This window comes from Rattus norvegicus, chromosome X (genome assembly GCF_021556685.1).
Source record: "Rattus norvegicus strain SHRSP/BbbUtx chromosome X, alternate assembly SHRSP_T2T, whole genome shotgun sequence".
NCBI classification, from domain to species: domain Eukaryota; kingdom Metazoa; phylum Chordata; class Mammalia; order Rodentia; family Muridae; genus Rattus; species Rattus norvegicus.
In genome coordinates this window covers 66,156,797-66,181,463 of record NC_141554.1, presented here as the reverse complement: position 1 = coordinate 66,181,463, position 24,667 = coordinate 66,156,797, and the positions used below count along the sequence as shown (strand labels likewise).

Below are 24,667 nucleotides of genomic sequence, written 5' to 3'. Positions count from 1 at the left end.
TAGGTATCTGGTATAACCAAGCTAACGAACACAGTTAGCCATGGCATGGGGAAACTGCATGTGAAGGGCACAGAAGTAAAAATAGAACATGAGCCAGCTTAATCTCTCTCCCCACCCCCACCCCTACTTACAAGGTAGAGGCAAGCAGATCCCTTGAATTTTGAGGCTAACCTGCTCTACATAGTGAGTTCCAGGCTAGCCAGAGTTACATGAGGCCTGTTTTTTTTTTTTTTTTTAAAGAGTAAAAACATGGTGCATTCCGTGACTGATGTGGTACCTGTTGGACTAAGGAGGAGCCAAACATAATTGTATTTAGTGACCCTAAATTATGAGCGAAAGGACTGTTGAAGGACAAATGTGGCAAACATTAGAAGATAAGTCCTTAAGTAGATCTTGACTCTTAGGTTCAATGAAGAATCTTGGATTTCATTTCAGGGAAGAATGTTTTAGGATGAATATTGGCAAAGTGTTAAGACTGATTTAGAAGATACTAATGCTAGAGGCAGACTGAATGGTGAGAATCTAAGGAGTAAGAGAAAATGCAAAGGCAGCCCCACATTGCAAAGATATAGTCTAGTATCAGGGGGCATTTTGGTTCATTGAATTTCGAGAGGAAGTTCTCCCTTTGTCTGCTAAACATCTTTAGTGTACATCTTGTAAAGTAGGCCCTCATGACAAAGAATTATTTGGCCTAAAATATAAGCAGTGCTGAGGCTCAGAAACCGTGATGTATTTGTAGGCGTGTTTGGGCACTTGGTGGAAGTAGAAAAGATAACTCAACAGAAGGCATTGGGTATTTTTAAGTACTGCAGATAGTCAGCTGCTCACTTACACAGTGGCCATAAAGCTATGTAATCCGTGACCACTAACAGTTTTAGTTATTTTACATTTACTAGTCTTCAAAGGCAACCTAGAATATGGAAATAGATCCTTGTATTCAGTGTTGTTATTTTTGTTGGATATATTATTGTCTTTCTTTCCTAATACTAAAGAGATGAATGTGTTTCAGAAATAAAACAACCCAATCATGTGAAGAGATATTCATGCATGTCAAACTTGGAATTCTAGATTTTTAGATTTGAAAGTAATCCCAGCCTCCTTGTTGAATCAATGATGAGGATCCAGAGACCTAACTAGAATTGGCAATTTCAACCAGGGCTCAGGTTTTGACCTCTTGCTTGCTTTTTTTTTTTTTTTTTTTTGTCTTGGTATGTTTTATCTTTATAGAGTATTTTTAAGTATATAGTTCTTTTTATTTCTACCCAGCTTAGAGATCTAGGTTCTAAGAACACCCTAGTTTTAGAGAAAATGAAATTAATGTTAATAGCAGTAAGCAACCTACTATCATAAGAGGAGGAATTCTTAAATTAAGACAGAAAATAGAATGCACAGAAGACACATGTAAAATTTGAGAATACAACTGAAGAGAAAAATGCAATCTAATAGCATGTACTTAAATGTTCATCAAGTAGGAGAACTGTGTAGCCTTGGATCTTGCTTGAAAATTGTTGAAATTTAGAGTAGGAAGCACTTAGATGATGGCTGGGTCATCTTTGATGATGGGTCAAATATCATAATATTTATGTATCTTCTATTTTTTCTTTTCTATCATTCAAAAATCCTTCATTTTTCTAACCCTGTAATAGTAATGCTCAATTTTTCCAGTTATTTCTAATTCTGTATAATTAATAACCATTGAGATTTCAGTATTCATTGTCTTTATTATTTGTTTGAAATTTGTCCCTATATAGTATTCCATTATGTTTAACACAGATCATACATTGAAGTGGATTTCTTGCTAGTAGTTATTATAGTAGACAGACCCTTGGGAGTAGGACCTAGAAACTTTTTTTGAACTGAAATGCTGATGTTTTCAATTATTTGGTGTTAAACACTATTAATCTGTAACAACATCTAAAACATTTCATAACTTGTGAATGCTTTGCAGCATTCTTTTGAAAGAAAATATAAATCCCCATGTGTACTACTGGGCAGGTTAGGGACCTATTAATAGACATGCAATAGTAGTCTTAGGTCACTGTTGTTGGTAACCTCCCTGTAGAACACTTGTGTTTTCTGCTTAGTAAACCGCATATTGTACATGTATTCCAGGGGGGGAAAACAGGTTTTTTAAAAAATTTTAAGTTTCATTTATAGTTTTACCACCTTTCTCCTGCCTTAGAGGCTCAGATTTGGGTTAAAATGCCTTTTGATATTATTTTAATTATTGCTTTCCCAACCCCCATTCCTTTCCTATTTCCCCCCTCCTCTTTCCCCCTAACCGCACTGTTCTGCAAAGCCTGTAAATGATTGATATGATGGCAGTGCTGTCATTCTTTTTAACCAAAAAAAAAAGTCATTTTTGTTCTAGTTATTTTAATAGAGTCCCATTAAAGATGTATTGCTGACTGAAATATCGGCATGAAGGGCTCTCACTGAGCTGAGCCCAGGAATTAAGAAGTCAGGAAATCGGCTGCTGCATTGCAAGAGAGCCTTGTGTGACACCGAATCTCCTGATTGGGGAGATCATTACTGCTATTATGACTCGACTTGCGTAGGAATTTTAAATTCCATCTGAATGTCAGTAATAACCCTCTTAGCAAATTATCCTGAATAAAATCACGAAGGCATTTTATATAATAGGTGTTGAATTACTGGATAGATTTGCTAATTAAATACTCTTTGTTCTGCTGCAGTTGACATTACAGGGTAAGATCTTGAACAATTATTCTCAACAGCTGTACTTTGTTAAGGGAAAAATTAACCACAAAGTTTATTTTTTTACACTTGAAGTTGGCAGATTTTTGAAATGTGCTTGAAAAAAATTCCATCATCCAATTGGTAATGAGTAGCTAAATATGCAGGTGTTGCTGTGAAATCAGATAGCTGCAGACTGCCTTATTAATGAATTTAGCAATCTTACAGCCCTGTTTGCTGGCCAGTGGTGCTTATAAAATGATTTTCTGTCAGAATGGCTAGCTTTAATATTAGGCTTGTCACTTTGAAGTGAATTTATGAACAGTCATCATGTATTCACTGTACCTTGTGTCCAGTATTTTTTCCAGATACCAGTAGCTATTTTTAAGAATGTATTTCCTCAATGGAGAAAATGCCTGTGATATATAAGTTTATAATTATTAGCTTATAGAACATTCATATGGGTTGAATTTTATAATAAGGCTCTAGGAACACAATGCAAAGAAAATGAATCCAAAGATCCTGTTTCTAGGCCAGGCACTGAACTATAACTTCTGGGTCAAACATTATTCTAAATCTTCAGGTAAAGTGTTTACTTAGTTTTCCTCATTTGTCACATGGGCCCTGTGAAAACCATGGTCATTCATCCATCACCCTTAAAGTTGGTCATTAGTGGTCCCCATATACCAGGCCCTCTAATAGATGCTAAGTTTTGTTATTTACCAGGTATCCAACAACAGAGCCATTTCCAGTGAACAGTTAGAATTGAGGCCTGGGCCTAAGGCAGCTTTTGCATGATACTGCTTATTAGTACTTTGGTAAGCATTGGACTATATAGGTTACCACAGTATCTATTCATCATGTAGAGCAGCTTAGTGGAGAAGAACAAGAAGATCATGGTCAGCCTGTTTCCAGTTTGTCTCATATAACATCAGATAAAGATAGTTTGAAGAGTTGCAGACTATGATGAGAACTTTAACTGAGGGTTTTGTCACCAGCTCTTGGTAGAAAGCAGTGGAGAACATGGTGATAGAAACTAACTACAAAATCATTATAGGTTCTATAGTGAGTTTAGTGGGCTACATTTTTAAAAAATGATAAAACACAATGATTGACTCAGTAAGTTCACTTGGAGGAATTGAAATATGGTTTATGATGGCAAAAATTTTAAACAACCTATGTGCATGAAACGTTAATAAATTATGATCTCTTTCTATAATAGACTATTAGGTGGTCATTAGAGTAAGTGGGTTGTTTATATATATATATATGGCTTTAGAATCATCTCTAAAAGGGAAGTATTAGTTGACAAAAGCAGTTATAGCACTGTCTTGACAGCAACACCAGCAACACCAAAACCCAAACCACTCAAAGGTTTATGTCACTAGAGAGGGAGGATAGTTTTGGTAGCAGCCTTCAGGTCAGGCCTGAAAATCATTGAGTCTCTGGCAGATTAGAAGAGAGGCGAGTAGTGAAAGTTACTAGATCATGCGCAAGGGTGACAGCATAGATTTGTTGCACATTATGAGAGAAGAGGAATAAAAATTGGATACTGAGTATATAGTGAAAAGTGACAAATTGATCCTGGGTTACTTCATTTACAGGTAACAGTTACCTCAGTTACCCAGGGAGCTTATGGAGTTGATCGTGTGATGAGAGTAGCTAAGTCTTGTAAGGAGGTGGAGATGAACCTTTGATAAGCAGTTTATCCTCTCTGTGATTAGCTTCACTTAGGCCAATCTCTTTATTTCCCTTTCCCCCCAAAAATTGTTGGATATTTTTCTAAATTACATTGTCCCATAATTTAATTATAGTGTTCATTAGAAAAACTAATTACTATGGGACCTGCCAGTCACTTGGCATACAGTTTTGATTGCTTGTCATAATAAGGTCTGAAGGTGTGAACTGCACTTGGGCCTCCAGAAGCGTGTGGTCTAATTGGGAGGGTAACAGTCATTCATAGTATAAAGCATTATTTGGTTACTAGAGAAACAGAGCAAGAACAGATCAATGAGATCATTCTAGGCTAGGGCATTTAGCTCAGGCTTTATGGAATAAAATTTGATTCAAGGTGAACTTTGAAAATTGTAATTATGGTCAGAGGACTGGGCAAGAAATCCCACTGTATGAGTGAAGACAAGAAAAGATGAGCCTGTAGCATGGTAACTATTCACAGACTGGCCAATTTCTCTTGGCCAGCTAAGGTTTTGTGAAAGAAATAACAGCCATACAGGTAGAGCTGGGGTTTAGATGTAGTTGTAAAATTTCAGTTTGATCTTGGAGGCTTTGAAAATATTTTAGGTGATTAGTCCTGATTCATTCAAGTTGGTAACCATTAAGAAAAGTCACTTTACGGGTGTCATTTTGCAATAATCACATAACGCTGGGAGTCAGGCATTCTCAGTATGTATGTTGGTTTGAACCTTCTGGCATGGTCCTTCATGATCACCATGATGTCTGTTGGCGCTTGCTGTCAGTCTATAAAGCTGGTTGTTTTGTAATGCTCATTCTTTTATAAGTTTCCTAGAGGAGTTCTCTTTACCTTTGATTGTACGGGATAAAGTTGTTCTGTGAGCATGTCTAAGTTGGTAATAGCTCCAAAATGGAATTACTGGGTTTTTCCTGTACCAGTCCTAAGAATCATCTTTGGAACGCTTTTTAAAAACGTTGGTCCGAGATATTCTGACCCAGATATTGAATATGGGGGGGGGTGTTTGTTTTGATAAAGAAAAAGTAGGACCATGTAATAAATTTTAGAAAGTCAGCACTCTTGCATAGTAGTTCATAACACTGGAGTCAGGGAGAGTTTTACACCAGGAAGCAGCTCTGGAGACAGTTTTGATTGTCACTGCTTTAGTTATTTAAAGATCCTCAGGTAATTCCACCATATAGCCCATATAAAAGCTACTGGCTTAGATTACTTAGAATTCACCGTGGCCCCCAAGGTATGGAAGCTATGAAGAATTTTTGGATATCTGAACAAAGTTGGGCAGTAGTAAAAAGAGGAGTGGGCAGCGATGGGTGCATGTTATATGCTCAAAGGCAAGTGCTCTTGTTTGAGTACTCTGTCTTTCTGTGGAGAACAAGAAAGACTGCAACGAATCTTTGGGATTTCAGTTAGGTGGCAAGGCAGAAAAGAACGAATGAAAGCATCCTTCTGTCTGAGTCACTGGAAAAGAGACTTTTAACTTAGATTGATGCATGAAGACTGATACTGTGGAATGATTAAGGGTTCTGTCCTGGAACCAGAGTGCTTCTGTTGTACCCTTGTTTTGCTGACTGGGAGAAAGAAATTACTTTCTTTGTCATTTGGCAACAAGCAAGTGGGGGTATTAACAGTAGCTACCTCTTGGAGATCTTGGGAAAATACATTATAGAATGCAAGGGGTTCTCTGTGCCTCTGTCTCTGTTCTCAGTACGTCATATTATCCAGAATGTTTCACACGCTACATATGCTTCTGATAGGGTTCAAGGTAACTCATATCTGCTTTTGTCTCTGCGTACATTAGTTTATGTTTTTATAGCCTGTAGCCATGTGGGCCTGGAAATAGACCCATTCATAATTATCTATATGTTTGTTTTCATTTACTGAATTGAGATTCACCATTTTGCTGGGCACTGGGTTAACTCCACTCCATATAGTCATTTTTAAGGAACTTAGTCTACAAAATAATTTTAAGTTAAATGGAATACTTTTAAGATTCTGAAACGGGTATGAATTGCTAGATTTTTAAGCTTTTTTAATCATGTAATTCTATTAGAATATTGGTGCTATTTGAGAATAAGTGACTACTGCCATATTATTAGGGGTATCTTATTATACATGTTTATTAAATATATGCAGAAATATAGATATTTATCAGTTTGCATGTCTATTAAGCATCAGCATAGAGATTATTAAACTTAAATTATATTGATGTTACTTGAGAGTAGTTGGTGTGATATATTTAAGAACTTTAAAGATGCCTAGAAATTGGAAAACTCTTGTGCTACATTTATGCCTTTGTAATTTTGTAATACATTATTAATGTTGACTTTTGTTTTATTTAGATTTTGATGCACACGAAAGAGATGGTACAGAAGGTAATGCTCAACATTTTCATTCTAAAACAACTCTTAAGTATACCAGATGACAGTTTTGCGTCCAAGAAAAAGTGTAACCCAAACATACAGAAAATTGCTTTCTAGGATGCCTAGTTTACATTTATAAACCCTCCTGATGGATTAGAGCCTTTTCTCTTGTATCAGCGCTAATATGATCTTGCTCCTGCTTGAAGCCTGTATGTATTTCAGGCAAATTAGTAATGGTGCTAATTAGAGTTTCTTTCCATTCCTTTATACTTATGCGCTCAAGTGTTGTTTGTTAGTGATTTTTTGGCACTATTTATAGTCTACTGAATATTGTTTGAGAATTTAATAAATATTCGTGCCCTAGAGTTTTTATATCCATATTTTATTTGCTTCTTAGACTGCCATGACCACTAAGTACATGTCACACTGGTTAAATAAGGACCCCGTTTCCTAGACTTATTTTTATCAGATTCCATATTCTGTGTGAATTGAAACCACACACAGTTAATTCCAGCATTTTTAGAAGAAAATTGGAAAGATTTTCTTAACCTTTCATTGCTTGCATTTCTAATTTGTGAAGGGCTTAATCTTTAATTGTACACCCTGATCATACAGATAGTAACATGCCATGTGAAAAATCAATGACACCTATAGTTTCTAGTACTAGAAACCTTTACTTTCATTGTCTATAATGATCTGCGTGTTTTCATTATTAATTTTTATACTTTTGGCTTTTATTAGATGAATCTTGAAGTTATTTATGGAGACACAGATTCAATTATGATAAATACCAATAGCACCAACCTGGAAGAAGTCTTTAAGTTGGGAAATAAGGTGAGATAATTTAATGATTGCTTCATTTACCTGGGTTTCTGAACTTTGTATTTAATGCAGACACAGTGAGTTCATGTGTTAGGTACACAGATATACTTTTGAAAATAATAAGTATGGTGTCATACAATTTTTCATTCTCTTTAATTTTCCTTACATTCTGATTTTTTTGACACAAAAATTCAAAGACATTTGGTTTCCTTAAGAAATGGATAACATTTTACCTTTAAAAAAGTTTAAATATAGTCATTAGAACATCTCACATTGTCATTCACAAGGAAATGTACATCCAGTAGTATTCAGTTATATTTCCTACAGAGATTTGAATAAATATTTACTTATCTCCACATACATGTGCACTCATGAATACTCAATTTTATAGAATTACTTAAAATATATTAGAAATTACAAAGTAACATATAGAAGCAATCATTGGTAACTGATTCACACTTGGGAAGTATTTCTTGAGTACTTGCTTCATTTTATCTTAGGAATTGCCATTTTTTCCTTCCTGGAAAGTGTGGAATTTGAACTGTACTCTTTCTTGTACAGAGCACTGACTTTTTGTACTCTTAGTGGCCTTGCAAAGCTTTTCAGTTTTTGCTAGAGGTGATGATTTGTGCCGTGGCCTTGTCAGCAAAGGACAAGCAGGTGCTTGTTTATTCGGCCAGCACATGGGTATTCAAGGTGCCAATATCAGTTTTGGATATTACTTAACAGAGTTCAAGGTAATGCTTTTGGACACATAGTAGTAGGATTGTCTAGTTTTTAATCAATTCAGTAGTTTCAAGGCAAATATATTCATTGCTTTTAGACTCAAGAAAGAATTTCCCATAGTTATGTGTTTCCTGGAGTCATAAGATCCAGTTCTAGCCTTTATTTTGATAGAATTATATATAATATTTGTGTCTCTTTGTTAATTTTTAAAATATATTTATTTTATTTTTAAGATAAAATATTGCTATATGGCTCTAGCTGTTCTTGAACTTTGTAAGCACCCCAAATTGACTTCAATATTGAATTCATCTTGCCTCAGCTTCCCAAATTATTCAGGTCTTTATTTTATTTTTAATTGCTGTATATTCAGTGTACATATATCTGAGTTTTATCCTGACATTGTCATACATATTTATAATTACTTTGGGCATGGTTCTGTCTTTGGCTCTTACCTCCTAAATGTGAATGAATTCCTTTTGTTCTCTTAAATAGTTTTGTTTCTACTTTCTTTATTTTTATTTTTATTTTTTTTTATTTTTCTTTAGTGAATGGTGAAGGGAGTTAAGAGGGTAGTAGGGCAGAGAAAGAGAGAAGTAGAGAAATAGAAGGGTAGAGGCCGGTAATGAGCACATGGAGAGAATGGGGTAGGAGAATGGAGAGAGAAGGGACAAAGGGGCAAAAGACACCAAGAGGGAGCAAGAGAGCAAGAGCTTGTTTCTACTTTCTACACTCTACTTGTCATACAGTTTTGTGTGTATGGATGTATACCTGTATAATCTAAAATCTACAAATGAGTGAAGATGTGCAATAATTGTTTATCTGCATGTGAACTAACTAGATGAATATGATAACTTATTGTTCTATTTGTATACATACATGATAATTCCATTCTTTATACCTAGGAAAAAGTTCCATTGTGCTTATGTATAATGAGGGATTTTCAACTTTCCCTGTTGATGGACACCTAGGCTGATATTGTAACTAAGTTATTTTTAATAGTGCTACAGTAAACATTTATGAACCCATGGCTCTGTGATTTTTCTGACTTGAACTCTTCCCAATAAGTACTGAAAAGTGATTTTAAAATCTGATTTTGTTCTGTTTCTTAATGTCTTTAATTTGTGCACTAAATAATTCCATGCTATGTAAATTGAAAAATAAATTGTAATTATATGTGCTTTCAAGTTTTGTTGAAGATAACTCTTAGAAATTCATAGGATGTTCATCTTTTCCCTGTTAGGCATTTAAGAATCTGACAATATTTGAAATTTTCACAGGTAAAAAATGAAGTGAATAAATTGTACAAACTGCTTGAAATAGACATTGATGGTGTTTTCAAGTCTCTGCTATTGCTGAAGAAAAAGAAATATGCTGCTCTAGTTGTCGAACCAACATCCGATGGGAATTACATCACCAAGCAGGAACTGAAAGGATTGGATATAGTTAGAAGGGACTGGTGTGATCTTGCCAAGGACACCGGAAAGTAAGTTTAGCTTTTATTCTCTTTTTGTTGTTTGTCCTTCAATTTTTTTTTTAAATCCAAGTGCAGGGGCTGGAGAGATGGCACAGCAGTTAAGAGAACTTACTGTTCTTCCAAAAGAACTGGCTTCAATTCCCAGCACCCACATGGCAGCTCATAACTGTCTGTAATTCCAAGATCTGACACCTCACACAGACATGCATGCAGGCAAAGTACCCATGGACATAAAATCAAAATAAATTCTTTAAAAAAAATCTACCTGTTATGGAAAATGCCTGTGAGTCTGCCAAGCACAGGAATACAACTTCCTTCTTTGACGTTATTGTTATTATTGCATATTACTAATAAAATTTTATAGTTAGAATAAAAGTTAGATAAAGCTAAATTTGCACAGTAAGAAACACTAGCTGTAAGATAGCATCTCTGGTGAGAATCAATCTTTACACATGGATCCTTAGAGAGTTGATTTGGTTGATATTGTTTTTTAAACAAATTCCTTTCTTTTTAAATGATGTATCCTGAATCCCTAGATCCTAATTATAAACATATTTTTATGATTTCCCTGTTATGTAGTTTGAAATGTGCAATTAAAAGTGGGCCATGTAATGGTGCTTTATTCCTTTTATCATTTGTATATAAATGATTCTTGCTAATTGCAGATTAAGTTGAGGGCAAGTTATAAAATACTGTGTTTGCCTCTAAAGTAATATATGATCCACTAGCTTTGCAAATTAAAGATTATGATTAAAAAATTCATGCTCACATTAATGTATGAAATACCCATTTGAAAAATTAATGCGTAGATATATGTTATCTTTCACATATTCCTATTTTGTGATTTAGATCAGTTCTGAAAACAGTTTTCCTTGATGCCTAGATTTAAAAGTACTTTTAGTTTTTTGGTAAATATCAGCATTTTAAACTTAATTTCCAACCTTCTTTCTGCTTTCAAGTTGAGAGTTTGAATAAGAGTTGCTTTCTTAAAACTCCTCTTGATTAGTTAGGCAAAGGAGCTCATCTGTGTATAGGCCATGGTTTGTGTCTTAGGAAATGGGCTTTGGAATGCCTCATTGCTCCCAGATAGAGTCAAAGACAAAGCTGCTTTGTATAGGCTGTCAGTTAGAGTGTTCTCCTCAGCTTTGTGTTTTCTAAGAAGAGATACCCAATAGTAGAAGTAATTTCTCTGAGCTAGAAACTTACTAGTAATTAAAGCTATATAAATGTTTTTGTCAGGATTCTTTTTCTGATAAATCATAAAGCAGCTGCCAAACTCTTAATCTGAATTTTCTGAGAAATCAATAAAATGTTGGCTACTTTATTTTTCTTGAGGCTTTATAGAACAATATGACAAATTTGAGGGATAGCCTAAAAGTTGAACATTGAACAATTTTTAATGATACTACAAAAAGAAGAGTTTGGTATTTTGGAATTTTTACCCCTGTTTAGTTTATTATTTTATGTGTATGAGTGTTTGGCCAGCTGTATGTCTATGCACTGTGTTAGTGCCTGGTGCCCATAGCTGTCAGAAGAGGGCATTGCATCTCCAGGGACTAACCTCGTGAGCTGTCATGTGGGTGCTGAGAATTGAACCTAGATCCTCTGTAAGAACAAGTACTCTTAACCTTCGAGTTAATTTTTTAGCCTCCTAGGTTTTTAAAATTTCTTTATGAAGCTTTATATTTCTTCTTACTTAGCTAAATAGCCATCTTAGATGGAGATACTGTCTTGTTGCTTTATGAATAAAGATAAAATTTATCTTCTAAAATATTAACTTGGATGTGGTGGCACACACCTTTAATCCCAGCACTTGGAAGCAGAGACAGGTAGTTCTCTGAGTTCAAGACCTCCCTGGTCTATATAGTGAGTTCCATCTTAAAAAACTAAAAACAATGTCAGAAAACTAAAATATTAACTTATGGTTAGAATATAATTGCCTTTGTATTTTATAATCATAAGATCTGATGGCAAACATTTTTCTTTATTGTATATGAAAGCATTAGCTGCTACATTAGTGAATAGTCTATGTCAAAGGGCAGACCTAGAATTCATATGTTAGTAAAGTTTTAGAAGAGTTAACATTTAAAAACAAAGCAGCGGGCACTGGGGAGATTAGTGCTTACGAACACTTGTTGCTCTTGCCGAGGACCTGTGTTTGATTTCCAGCACCAATCATCCTTAACTCTAGTTTCAGGGAACCCTATACTCTTTTTTTTTTAATGTTTCATATTTTTATTTCATCTTGTGTAATTAATTTAATTTTAAATAATGGAAAAGTGCACAAGAAACAAAAAACAAGCTCATTAGTACAATTTAGAATTTTGCCACATTAGCGAAAACTCTGTAGAGACATAAAAGCATGTGTATTATTGTTCTGTATTGTACAACACAATGACAGATGCTGAGTAATATACAAAGAAAAGAGGCTTATTTAGCACTTGCTGTGGAAGCTGAAACATCCTAGGTAATTTGTGTCACCTCTCTAATATGGTCTCTGTGGTGGTGACATAACAGTGACTGGAGCATGTGTGGAAGAAACCCATGGTGAGATGGGAAATCAAAGGAAATCAGAGGCTAGTTTGGGACTTGTAGCCACCCACTCTTGAAGGAATGACTAGAACTCTTCAAGAATTAAATTGCTCCTTCTAGAGTGGTTCCCTGAGTGACCAGCCATCACCTCTTAAACTTTCACCTCTTTTTTTTTTTTTTAATTAAATTGAGTATTTCTTATTTACATTTCGAGTGTTATTCCCTTTCGCTGTTTCCGGGCAAACATCCCCCTAATCCCTCCCCCTCCCCTTCTATATGGGTGTTCCCCTCCCCATCCTCCCCCCATTGCCGCACTCCCCCCAACAATCACATTCACTGGGGGTTCAGTCTTAGCAGGACCCAGGGCTTCCCCTTCCACTGGTGCTCTTACTAGGCTATTCATTGCTACCTATGAGGTCAGACTCCAGGGTCAGTCCATGTATAGTCTTTAGGTAGTGGCTTAGTCCCTGGAAACTCTGGTTGCTTGGCATTGTTGTACATATGGGGTCTCGAGCCCCTTCAAGCTCTTCCAGTTCTTTCTCTGATTCCTTCAACGGGGGTCCTATTCTCAGTTCAGTGGTTTGCTGCTGACATTCGCCTCTGTATTTGCTGTATTCTGGCTGTGTCTCTCAGGAGAGATCTACATCCGGTTCCTGTCAGCCTGCCCTTCTTTGCTTCATCCATCTTGTCTAATTGGATGGCTGTATATGTATGGGCCACATGTGGGGCAGGCTCTGAATGGGTGTTCCTTCTGTGTCTGTTTTAATCTTTGCCTCTCTATTCCCTGCCAAGGGTGTTCTTGTTCCCCTTTTAAAGAAGGAGTGAAGCATTCACATTTTGATCATCCGTCTTGAGTTTCATTTATTCTAGGCATCTAGGGTAATTCAAGCATTTGGGCTAATAGCCACTTATGAATGAGTGCATACCATGTGTGTTTTTCTGTGATTGGGTTACCTCACTCGGGATGATATTTTCCAGTTCCAACCATTTGCCTATGAATTTCATAAAGTCATTGTTTTTGATAGCTGAGTAATATTCCATTGTGTAGATGTACCACATTTTCTGTATCCATTCCTCTGTTGAAGGGCATCTGGGTTCTTTCCAGCTTCTGGCTATTATAAATAAGGCTGCTATGAACATAGTGGAGCACGTGTCTTTTTTATATGTTGGGGTATCTTTTGAGTATATGCCCAAGAGAGGTATAGCTGGGTCCTCAGGTAGTGCAATGTCCAATTTTCTGAGGAACCTCCAGACTGATTTCCAGAATGGTTGTACCAGTCTGCAATCCCACCAACAATGGAGGAGTGTTCCTCTTCACATCCTAGCCAGCATCTGCTGTCACCTGAGTTTTTGATCTTAGCCATTCTCACTGGTGTGAGGTGAAATCTCAGGGTTGTTTTGATTTGCATTTCCCTTATGACTAAAGATGTTGAACATTTCTTTAGGTGTTTCTCAGCCATTCGGCGTTCCTCAGCTGTGAATCCTTTGTTTAGCTCTGAACCCCATTTTTAATAGGGTTATTTGTCTCCCTGCGGTCTAACTTCTTGAGTTCTTTGTATATTTTGGATATAAGGCCTCTATCTGTTGTAGGATTGGTAAAGATCTTTTCCCAATCTGTTGGTTGCCGTTTTGTCCTAACAACAGTTTCCTTGCCTTACAGAAGCTTTGCAGTTTTATGAGATCCCATTTGTCAATTCTTGATCTTAGAGCATAAGCCATTGGTGTTTTGTTCAGGACATTTTTCCAGTGCCCATGTGGAACCCTATACTCTTAACATCAGACACAGATTGGATGTGCGGACATACATATAGGCAATAAACAGAAAATAAAGTGTAAATTGCCTTTTAGACAGTAATCCTCATATTAGTTAACATAAGTGCTTATCCTCATGCCAATCTCGTGACATGATGTCTGTCTTTTTTTTTGTTAATGACATATGATACGAAAAAAATCATATTTTTTTCTTTATACAGCTTTGTCATTGGCCAGATTCTTTCTGATCAAAGTCGGGACACCATTGTGGAAAACATTCAGAAGAGGTTAATAGAAATTGGAGAAAATGTGCTAAACGGCAGTGTCCCAGTGAGCCAGTTTGAAATTAACAAGGTAAATGTAGTATTTATTGCTGAGCCCAGCTGCTGCCATGTGTTTTTCTCCTCCTTCAGAGAGTTGAAGAACCACCTCATCCTTGCAATTTCAGTAAATTCGAGCTGGTGGTGGAAGCTGCTTAACAACTGTCTCACAGATTGAGCATTAGCATAGCTCTTGCAGCCACAGGTACTGCCATGGTGCTGCAGACGACCCATCTTTCCCTTTTACTTCCAGATAGCATATGGAGTGACAGCCTTTGTCTCAGGGCCTAGAGAATGCTCTCTTTTTCATAGTCCTTTAAAGTAATAATTGCATGATGCATAAATCTGTTCATTCATATTCATTCTTATAGTTTCATTCATTTCCCCTTCCCCCTCCTGGTCACCCTCCCCTGTCCCCCCTATTCCCTTTCCCCTCTCTCCTTGTCTTTCTCCTTCTGCTTCTGCTCCCAAATGTGAATGTTACCTCACAGATGAGGATCTGTCGTCAAAAAGTTTTTGGGTGCAAATTCAGTTAAAATTAAGATAGTAGTGGTAATCACTCTATATCTAAAATATTTGTGTATCTTAAAATAATATTACATTGTGGGTATGGGTATCTTTTCCTACCTATATCTATATTACCTGAAAAATTATATATGCAAGTCCCGAGGTTTGATTCCTAGCACCCATAAACAAAGTTAATCAATACATTAATCATCTATTTTGCTGACATGTTTACTTAATTTTTTCTTCATTAAATTTAATTGTAAATAACTTCACTGAACATCTTCATTCACTTGTTATTTTGCATTCAGATGAATTACTTTTTTGTACAATCCATGAAGTAAATAAAAAGAACATTTGTATCAAAAGATACAACTACCTATCCAAATGGATCTAGGAAAATCGTTTTGTGAAAAGGTGGTATCAGTTAATAATAACAAAATATGTATGCTATTTTCATCATAGTTTCTTTGTCATGGTGATGACTTCTTTTTTTAAATAAAACATTACCACCATGGTGGACATGGAACTTTCACAGTGAGTTTGTTTTTATTTGAATTTTGGAGAGTACAAAACTCTAGGCATATACTTAAGACTTAACATACCTTCTTAGATTATTTTTTTTCTCTACCTTGAATATCATGTGTTTAGTTTAAAAAATGAAGACCTTATATCTATCATACGTGAGGCTGTATGTGCCTTAACGCTAGCTCTTCACTATAAATAATGAAGTGCGTGCCAGCATTGGCATCTGTGGACTGTTTGCTAATAAGCATTTTTACTTTCCAAAATTTTACATGAATGAGTTCAATCATTATTCTTATTTTAGTGTTTAGTATTCTAAATACAGTATCTCTGGCTCATTTTTGTCTACCTTCCTTCAAACACGCCTGTCCACGACAGCAGGGTCCAGGAACAAATTTTAAAAATCAGTCTAAGTCTGACTATATTATTCACAACACCACAAATGCATCTACAAGGATAGTATTTTCACATTCTTATTGGCTCATATTATAGTATGTATAAAGAACATTAGTCAAGAAAATAACAGTATTTCTGTGTCTACATTAATATTTTTTATTTGATTTCAAGACAGGGTCTCACTATGTAGTTCTGGCTTGCCTGGAACGATCTGCGTAAGCCAGATTAATTTGCCTCTGCTGTCTCAGTGCTGAGATTAAACAAGTATGTACCACCAGCCCAGCAAAAGGGACTGATGTCTGCACAGGCCAGGAATCAAAATTCATACTCGTTTTTCTTATTTACATTTCCAAGCAGACAAAAGTAAAAGAATAGCATCACATCTCTAGTATCAGTTGTTCAGGTTCAATAATTATCATTTTATGCTGAGATTACTATTAGCAGTACTTCATGTATAGTATGTTAATAAGGGCAGTAAATCTTACAGTTTACTTATTTAATGTCTCCATCTGAGTGTATGTATATGTATCACATGCATGAAGGAGTTCTAGGAGTTCAGAGGAGGAAGTCAGATCACAGAACTGGAATTGCTGGCAGTTGTGAACTGTCATGTGAGTGCTGGGAACCGAAATTGGGTCTTCTGCAAGAACACTAGGCACCCTTTAATCACTGAGCCATCTCTCTAGACTGAGCCATGCTCTTTTGTGTGAGCAAAACAGAAACTGACTTAATTGGCTTTACATTCTACATCTTATTTAGCATAGTTGCTCATAACTAATAGCAATTTGATGAGCACTAAAAGAATTTGCTTGTTATCTACTTAGCAAGTAGGGAATTCCTCTTACATGTACAGTAGTAGATTCTGAGATAAGTCAAATGAGGAAAACCCAGTTCATATTTCAAATTCTCTGTCTCTGTCTCTCTGTCTCTCTGTCTCTCTCTCTCTCTCTCTGTGTGTGTGTGTGTGTGTGTGTGTGTGTGTGAGTGTGTGTGTGTGTGTGTGTGTGTGTGTGTGTGTCTCCACCAGGGTAACTGCAGCAGGACTTCTGTAACTTTCTCTGAGATAGTCTCTCACTGATCTAGAACTTGCTAGGTAACCAAGCTAGCTGGATGGGAAGCCCCAGGGAGCCACCTGTCTTCCATATCCCCAGTGCTGAGATTACAAGGGCAAGTGTACTCAACTTTTTATGCATTTTGGGGCATCAAATTCAATTTCTTCTGCTTGTACAAGTGCTATGCCAACTATGCCTTCTTAGCTCCTTTTTTGTTTTTTGAGACAGGTTTGTCTCTCACTGACTTAGAACTTATTGACTGGGTTGCTGACTGGCTAGCCTGTAAGTTCTAGAAGGTGCAGGGAACTGCCTGTCTCTGTCCAGTGATAGGAGTGGCAAGTACTAGCAACTGATTGGACTGCTTTGTCATTTGTTTTTCTTATCATGGATTAAACAATTTAATGACAAAACCATCTTTCAAGCCCTTTTAGAGTTTCTAAATAAGTTTGTTTGGGTATAGTAGTAATAGCTGGCACTTGGGAGGCAAAGGCTTTTTAAAGCCCACCTTGTCTATTTATTGTTTGAGGTGCGCTAAGGCCACATAGTGTGACAGCGTTTTTTTTTTTTTTTTTGTTTGTTTGTTTGTTTGTTTTGTTTTTAATTTCTGTAGTGTTGTTACAAGTATAGTAAATTTTGATGAATTATATCATGATTAGAGGTCTGTTTCAGTTTATAGTAAGCTATTCATCTGTAAAAGGTGAGTTGTCTTTCTGTTAATCTTTAACTTGTATCATTTAAAATTTGGGAAATTGAGATTTTGCATTTTATTTTGCTCAAAGGTGAATAGACTAGAAAAAGACTGCCCCATGGATGGTATTAGAAAATATGGCTTGTTTGTGTTTGGTTGCTTGGTTTTATTATCTTTGTAGATAATGTTTGCAGAACTTGAAAATGGCAAGTTAGATTAGGATGGAGGCCTACATAAAGTTGTGAGATTTACTTTTATGGAGATTTTAGGCCTTGCTATAAAAGTAAAACCATCTGTTATTTTTCTGGAGTATTGTAATCTTAAATATTTGTAAGATAACACAACATACTGGTTTTGGTAGTCATGGAGACCTTGAATGTATACCACTAGAGTGCATTTAAAATATTTTTAAATTGCATGCCTGTGTCCTTGGAGCTGGGGTGACACAGGATTGTGCATATGTACGTGTGCGAGTGTGGGGGATTCATATGCCATGGCATGCATGGTAAATTCAGGGGACAGCTTGAAGGAGTTAGATCTCTCTGTCTACCACAGATCAAACAGATCACCCGTCAGGTATCTTTCCAGCTCTATATATGTTGGAGATATATATATATATGTGTGTGTGTGTGTGTGTGTGTGTGTGTGTGTGTGTTTCTAAGTCCAGCTTGTAAAACTTTTGATACTTTCTATTACATCATTAGAAATACTGTTCCATAATGTTCAGAATTCTTAATATTGTACTAAAAAGTACTGTTTTAAAAAAAGGAAAGTTACCTAGTGTAATGGCATTTCTTAATTTAAAGAATATTTCATGAGTATGAGTGTTTGGCCTGCATGTGTGTACATAAGTACATTGCATGATTGATGGGTGTCCTTATAGGCCAGAGGAGGCATCCAATTTCTTGGAACTGGAATTACAGGTAGTTGTAAGCCTCCATACATTACTGGGATGTAAACCTAGGCACTTAGCAAGAGCAGGCAGTGGTCTTAACCACTGAACAATCTCACCACCACCACCCCATTTCCCATTTTGCAAAGCTTTATCGCCTATCTTGGTAGACACTATCTGAACTTTATTGCCTACTTTCCATGTCTATTTTGTTGTAACGTATGGTTTTACTGCTATATAAAAATAAATTTCAGTTGATAATTAGAATAATCAGAGATAATTAGGTAAAGGTAAAAGTATTTATATTTTCCTGATAGCTTAAAGACTCTTCTTTGATCCCGCATTAGAATTCTAGAGGTTGTATATTTTAAAAAGTTGTTTGTGATGTGAAGTCTAAAGTCAGTAAACTGTGTAGGTTGGATTTTTACTTATTTTTGTTAGTATATATTCATTGTATAAAATAATGTGTTATATGTTTAACGTGTTCTTTCTCCATGTTTACCATCTATTTTTATCTTATTTACTCCTGTATTGGACTTTGAATAGTGGGTATTTTATCTGTGTATGACATTGTAGAATTTGTTGGTTGGTTCCCTGAACTTTGTGGATATTAAAATGAGTGTATTTCAAGTACACTGTTTAGAAGTATGTTAGAATATTCCTACTTCATTAGAAATATCCAGTATTGGGAAGATGTCAAGTTCTAAGAAGTGCAAACATGTTTTCTAAGTTTCAAATTGGGCTTGAAAGGTTGTATTTGATGATGCCTATTGTCAGATTGATTCTTTTCTTCTTAAAGTAACAGGTTTTATTTAGTTTAGATTTTAAACTGCTGGTCCACATGTCCAAACAACTAGTTTCCTTACCATTCTTTCAAGCAAAAATTTCATTCTATGTAATTTCTATGCATTCTATGTAAATAGCAGATAGTTTAGCCTGTAACTCAAATAGTTCCCCAAACAATTCCTAGAGTACCCTTTATTTTTCAGATATGTTTTGTATATTCATTGTGTTTAATCATACAAAACAGCACAGTTGGTATCAAAGTTTAAAAGCTTTAGGAGTTACTAACTTTGCTAGATATGATGGGTCATGCTTGTAATACCAGCATTCAGAAAAGTTGAGGCAGAAGGATTGCCTTACGTTTTTAGCTCGTCCGTGCTGCATAGTGAGTTCTAAAGTCATCTTCTGCTGCAGAGGGAGACTGCCCCCTCACAGTTACTGGATTTTACTGCTTAGTCAAGAATGTTCTCAAGTGAAAGTACCTTGCTATGGTGGTAGAAAGAATACAGCGACTATTAGTACAACTTGGTGCTCCTCTTGGGATTCACATTTTTAAGGCAGCTACCATTTTATCCAGCTTTCCTTCTGTATCATCAATACAAATACCAGTGTTAGAAAACACCTTTCTCCTGCCTGGTGCTGTTCCAGATCTTGTGTGCACTTCATGTTACAAACCCATTGCTTAAGTTGACTTTCAGGGTAAATTCTGTGCTGTTTGGTACATTGGGGTGGGGGTGGGTTATATATAAGAAGTCTTCGAGAAACGGATCATTAAATGAGGGCAGCTGTTATTCTTCAGTCTAACTAATCAGATGAAAAAACTACAAACATGATAACTCTATGGCTACATAGAACACTGGAGCTATAGTCTTGATTTATTTTAAGTATTCAAATTATTATGTGAGAAAACCCATAAATATATTTATTTATTTATTAGGCTTGTGTGTGGTTATGCCAATTACTAATTGATGGAGAGAAAGACCTTGAGAAGATGGGCTGTTGGATGATAATGTGGCCATGTTGTCTGCATTCATTGTCACTATTATGTTATACATACATGATTCTGGCAAAAAATGTTTGATACATGTATGCATAAACAGTTTTATTCTAAATTTTGGTGGGATTTTTGTTCCCCATTTTTTGTCTTTTAGGCATTGACAAAGGATCCCCAGGATTACCCTGATAAAAAAAGTCTACCTCATGTACATGTTGCACTGTGGATAAATTCTCAAGGAGGCAGGAAGGTGAAAGCTGGCGATACAGTGTCATATGTTATCTGTCAGGTAAAACTATTGTGGAAGACTTGTGCTTCTTAAGAATAGTAGTCTGGGAAGGTGACTCAATGGGAAAAGTGTTTGCATATATAAAGACCTGAGTTCACATCTCCAGAACTCACATACAAACAGGTAGAGTAGCTTGTATCTGTAACTGTAATACTGGAGGGGGTTCATGCAGATACTCAGAACTTGATGGCATTCCTTGAATGACACTGTTTTAAAAATACAGAGATGGTTCAGTGGTTAAGAGCACTGACTGCTCTTCCAGAGGTCCTGAGTTCAATTCCCAGCAACCACATGGTGGCTCACAACTATCTGTAATGAGATCTGATGCCCTCTTCTGGTGAATAAATCTTTAAAAAAAATATAAAGAAGAGTACTGGAGAAGTGGCCCAGCAGTCAAGAGCACTGGCTAGTGGCTCCAGAGGATCTGGATTCAATTCCAGCACCTATATGGTGGCTCACTACTGCTTGTAACTCTAATTCCAGGAGATCTGGCACTCTTCTTCTGGCCTCCTCAGGTACCAGATACATATATGTTGCACAGACAGACATACAGATAAAACACATTTATACATAAAGTACAAGGAATATATGTTACCTGATATGTACCTTTCCTCCACGCACATGTGCACATATGAATGTATATACACACTAAACCACTAGTCTATGTATAGGAATCTTGGGTCAAAGCTAGATTGCCATATTACCTTATTTAGTAGTAGTCTTCTAATTAACTGGTCCCATATAGAGATGGTTTAGTTAAGCTAGCTTTCAAGTCTTAAAAACGGAGTTCTATAATGTTTCATTACAAGTTTCACAAGAAATTCAAAGTATGATTTGGAGATCATTTGAAATTATTATTAATGAGGCAGTTTTATAATAATTACTGGCGTTTCAATGCTAAAATAATTTTTGTGACAATGTCATGGGCTGTGATTGCTTACTTAGTATGTTAGTATGTGTGATGCCTTGCATTTGATTCCCAGCAATACAAAAAAGAGAAAAGAAAGTATATGTACTTACAGTGGTATGACAAGCAATAGTAGTGGGTTGTTGTTATCAATCGTTCTTTTTGTGACAGTTTTCATTGTGATGAGTCAGTGGAGTGGTAGAATAAATAGTTTGTCTTCCTAGCTCATCAAATGAATTACTTGAAAAAAATATATAGCTCCATGGAGAAGGTTGGAAGGCCTGAAGATAGACTTTATGAAAGAAAGTAGAAATGATCCACCTAGTTTTTTCCTTTCTCCTCACCCTTCTCACTTCCCGTTCTCTCCCAACTCTCTCCTCGTGTTTCCCTTATTCCTGTTTTGTAAAACACCTCTTAGGAAATATAATCTTTCTCAGTATACTTTCCAACTGAAATCTAGTTCTGTTTGAGAATGGCATGTCACTAACAGGGTCCGTAGGGAGGTAGGACAGAGTAGGACATTAGGATTTTTTTTCCCCTGAAAGCACTTGACTCCAGCTGGAAGAAAAGAACATCAATCTTTTCTCCCTGTATGCAAAACGAAGTTAGTAATAAGCCTATCTCAAGTTCTTTAAAATTACTAATGTATGGTCTACTTCACCCCAAGGCATAATTTATCTGAGTAAGATTTTTTTTTTACATTCATAAGAGTCATATTACATTATTATAGTAAAAATTTTAGGTAAGCCTTAAAATTAATTTCTATACAATTGACCTTTGCTAAAACCCAACCAGTATGCTTTCCAAGCATAAAGCTTCATGGAACCCAAGGCTCGTCTGTTAGTGTAATATGGGCCTCATACTGTAGATGATGTACATAACAGTGCTAAATACATGGACAGGAATCGGCACTTGACTCTGTCTCCCTCCTAGGGTTACCCTTGATTAAGAACTGTTAGAGAAAGCCAGTTCCTGCAGGAAAATATTTCCATAAATGTCTGCCTTGCTCAGTTCCTTAATGTGCTTTGCATATTGCTTCTGACAAGTCTCATCTCAAAAAAACAATTTTCAAATTATGCAAATAAAGATTTTGGTAAATAGGCTAGTTTTTTTTTCACTTATGTCTTCATATAAATTGAAAAGCTCTTAGATTATTAATGACAAGAACAGATGGTAGCTTATAACTTTGAAAAATAATACAGGTTCAATAAAATAGCATCTAATGATGAAATCAGGACAGGTAAATATTTTGTTTAAAACTGGAGTGGAGGCATTTGGTAATGTATAAAATAGTATGATAGATGTATTTCAAAGTCAAGCTTGGATTCCTTAATGTCAAAATATTTGCTCTTATTCCCGTTTTGATTAAAATATGTCTTTAAAATGCTGATGCTAGTGCAGTACAATAAACCCTATTTGATGTCACTTTAGCATTTTGCCATCCACTTAATACTCGTCCTTCTTTTAAAAGTACAATACATATTTGTTTTAATTAACTTATTTTTTCCTTAACACATTCTAAGAAAAGGGGCATAGGATCTTAATTTGCTATTGTTCTCCTCAGTGGGACAAGTTACCTTTAATCAGGATTGGTCTCCTTTTCTTTTAAGTTTCATATCATAATATTTAGAAAAAGTTTGTGAAAACCTGTGGTAACAAATTTCTAAGATTGTTCATTGCCTGGAGGCAGGGTGTCCTCTAAGAATATCCTGTTTTTCAAATAGGTTCAGTTTTATTTAATCTTTACTATATAGAACACTGACTGTATCATACTGGTAACTCAAAGATTTATTTTTAAAATTGTGATGAGTGTTTTGCCCACATGTATTGTGTACAACACATACGTGCTTGATGTCTGTAGACACAGAAGAGGGCATCAGATCCCTTGGAACTGTAGTTACAGACTGTTGTGAACTGCCATGTAGATGCTGGCAACTCAATCCCAGTCTTCTGTAAGACCAACAAGTGCTCCTGATTGTTGAGCTATCTCATCAGCCTTTGTCTACTAATTTAATCTTGTAATTACTTAGTTTACACAAGTCATCATTTTTGTAAGGCATACCTTTGACATAATTGCTTTAAGAGGACCCCCTGTCAACCACTTAGATTTTTTCCATTAGTTTCCCATTAACAATGGCTTGTGTAGAGCACCTACCTATTCTACAATTCATGAATTGATGCATGGATAGCCGAAGAAAGGCCACTTTGCTTCCATAACCATTCTTAGAAGGTATATAAAACATGTCCACGTGTGCCATGGTGTTGACATCTTGTTCGGTTTAAGAACTAGATCTTTGAGTAATATATCTTAGGTGAGAGCCAAAATGGATTTCTAGCACATTATAAAAGCTGTTAGCTAGCCAGTTGTGAACTTTGCTATGTTTGAGCTTAAATTTTAAAAATACGGTAGGAAATATGTTAGGCTCACTCTTAGCTACAAGCTATTTAGAGGTAGAATGCTTTAAGTAAAAAGAATGCTCAGAAATTTGCATCTGCTGTTTAAAAATACAAATATTCCTTCATGAAATCTTCTGGTGATATGTTTGAAAGTAACTCAAGCACTTGGTGTGCAGTTCTTGGGACAGAACTTAGGACCGTGTGCGTGCCACACAAGTATTTTACCTTCCCTCCAGTTCACTGTGCCTTAAATTTTTTTCACTTCTTCAAAATTGATTAATTCATCATTAAATAATTGAATTTCCTCAGTGTGGTGGTATAAACCCAGCTCTTGGAAGGTGGAGAGACAAAGATCAGTAGTAGTACAAGGTCATCCTTTGATACAACACTAAGCTAGAAGTTAGCCTAGGGCAGTATAAGATCAGCAACAAAAAAAAATCATGAAAGAAAAAATTAAACTCAACAGAAAGCTAATTTTATTGGGTGAGCAGATTTTTGGTATTAAGAGGCTGAGTATAGCAATATGGAGATATAGCCTGTTGGTTGTTTTCAAACTCCAGAGAGCAGCTGCTACTTATTTTTACCTTACAATTCAGTTTGCTTAAAGGACATGATTAAGCCTCATTCATTCTCATTAATTTTTTTTTATTGAGTTGTGAATACGAACAAACAAATTTTAACCTGAGGGTAGCTTTCTTTCTAGAGATTTCATTATACTTTAGACCAGGTAGCACCTAAATGAAAGACAGATAAATTCTGCTACTATCGGGAACATGTGCTGAGAGAGAAGGCCCTGCCTTGTGTCTCTGGTAAAGACCATGATGTGGAAGGTTGCCTATGTTTTGA

General features: G+C 35.9%; 1 protein-coding gene across 2 annotated transcripts in view; it reads left to right on the top strand.

Annotated features, from left to right (window-relative positions):
• Pola1 (DNA polymerase alpha 1, catalytic subunit) overlaps window positions 1-24,667 on the top strand; it is a 319,474-nt gene that overhangs the window by 123,486 nt on the left and 171,321 nt on the right. For both annotated transcript variants that reach the window (XR_015646455.1, NM_053479.1), the window contains 5 exon segments: window positions 6,748-6,780; window positions 7,510-7,602; window positions 9,594-9,799; window positions 14,296-14,428; window positions 20,386-20,517. Coding sequence is in view for 1 of the 2 variants with exons in the window: in NM_053479.1 (NP_445931.1) it covers window positions 6,748-6,780; window positions 7,510-7,602; window positions 9,594-9,799; window positions 14,296-14,428; window positions 20,386-20,517 (597 nt within the window). In the remaining variant the exon portion in view is untranslated.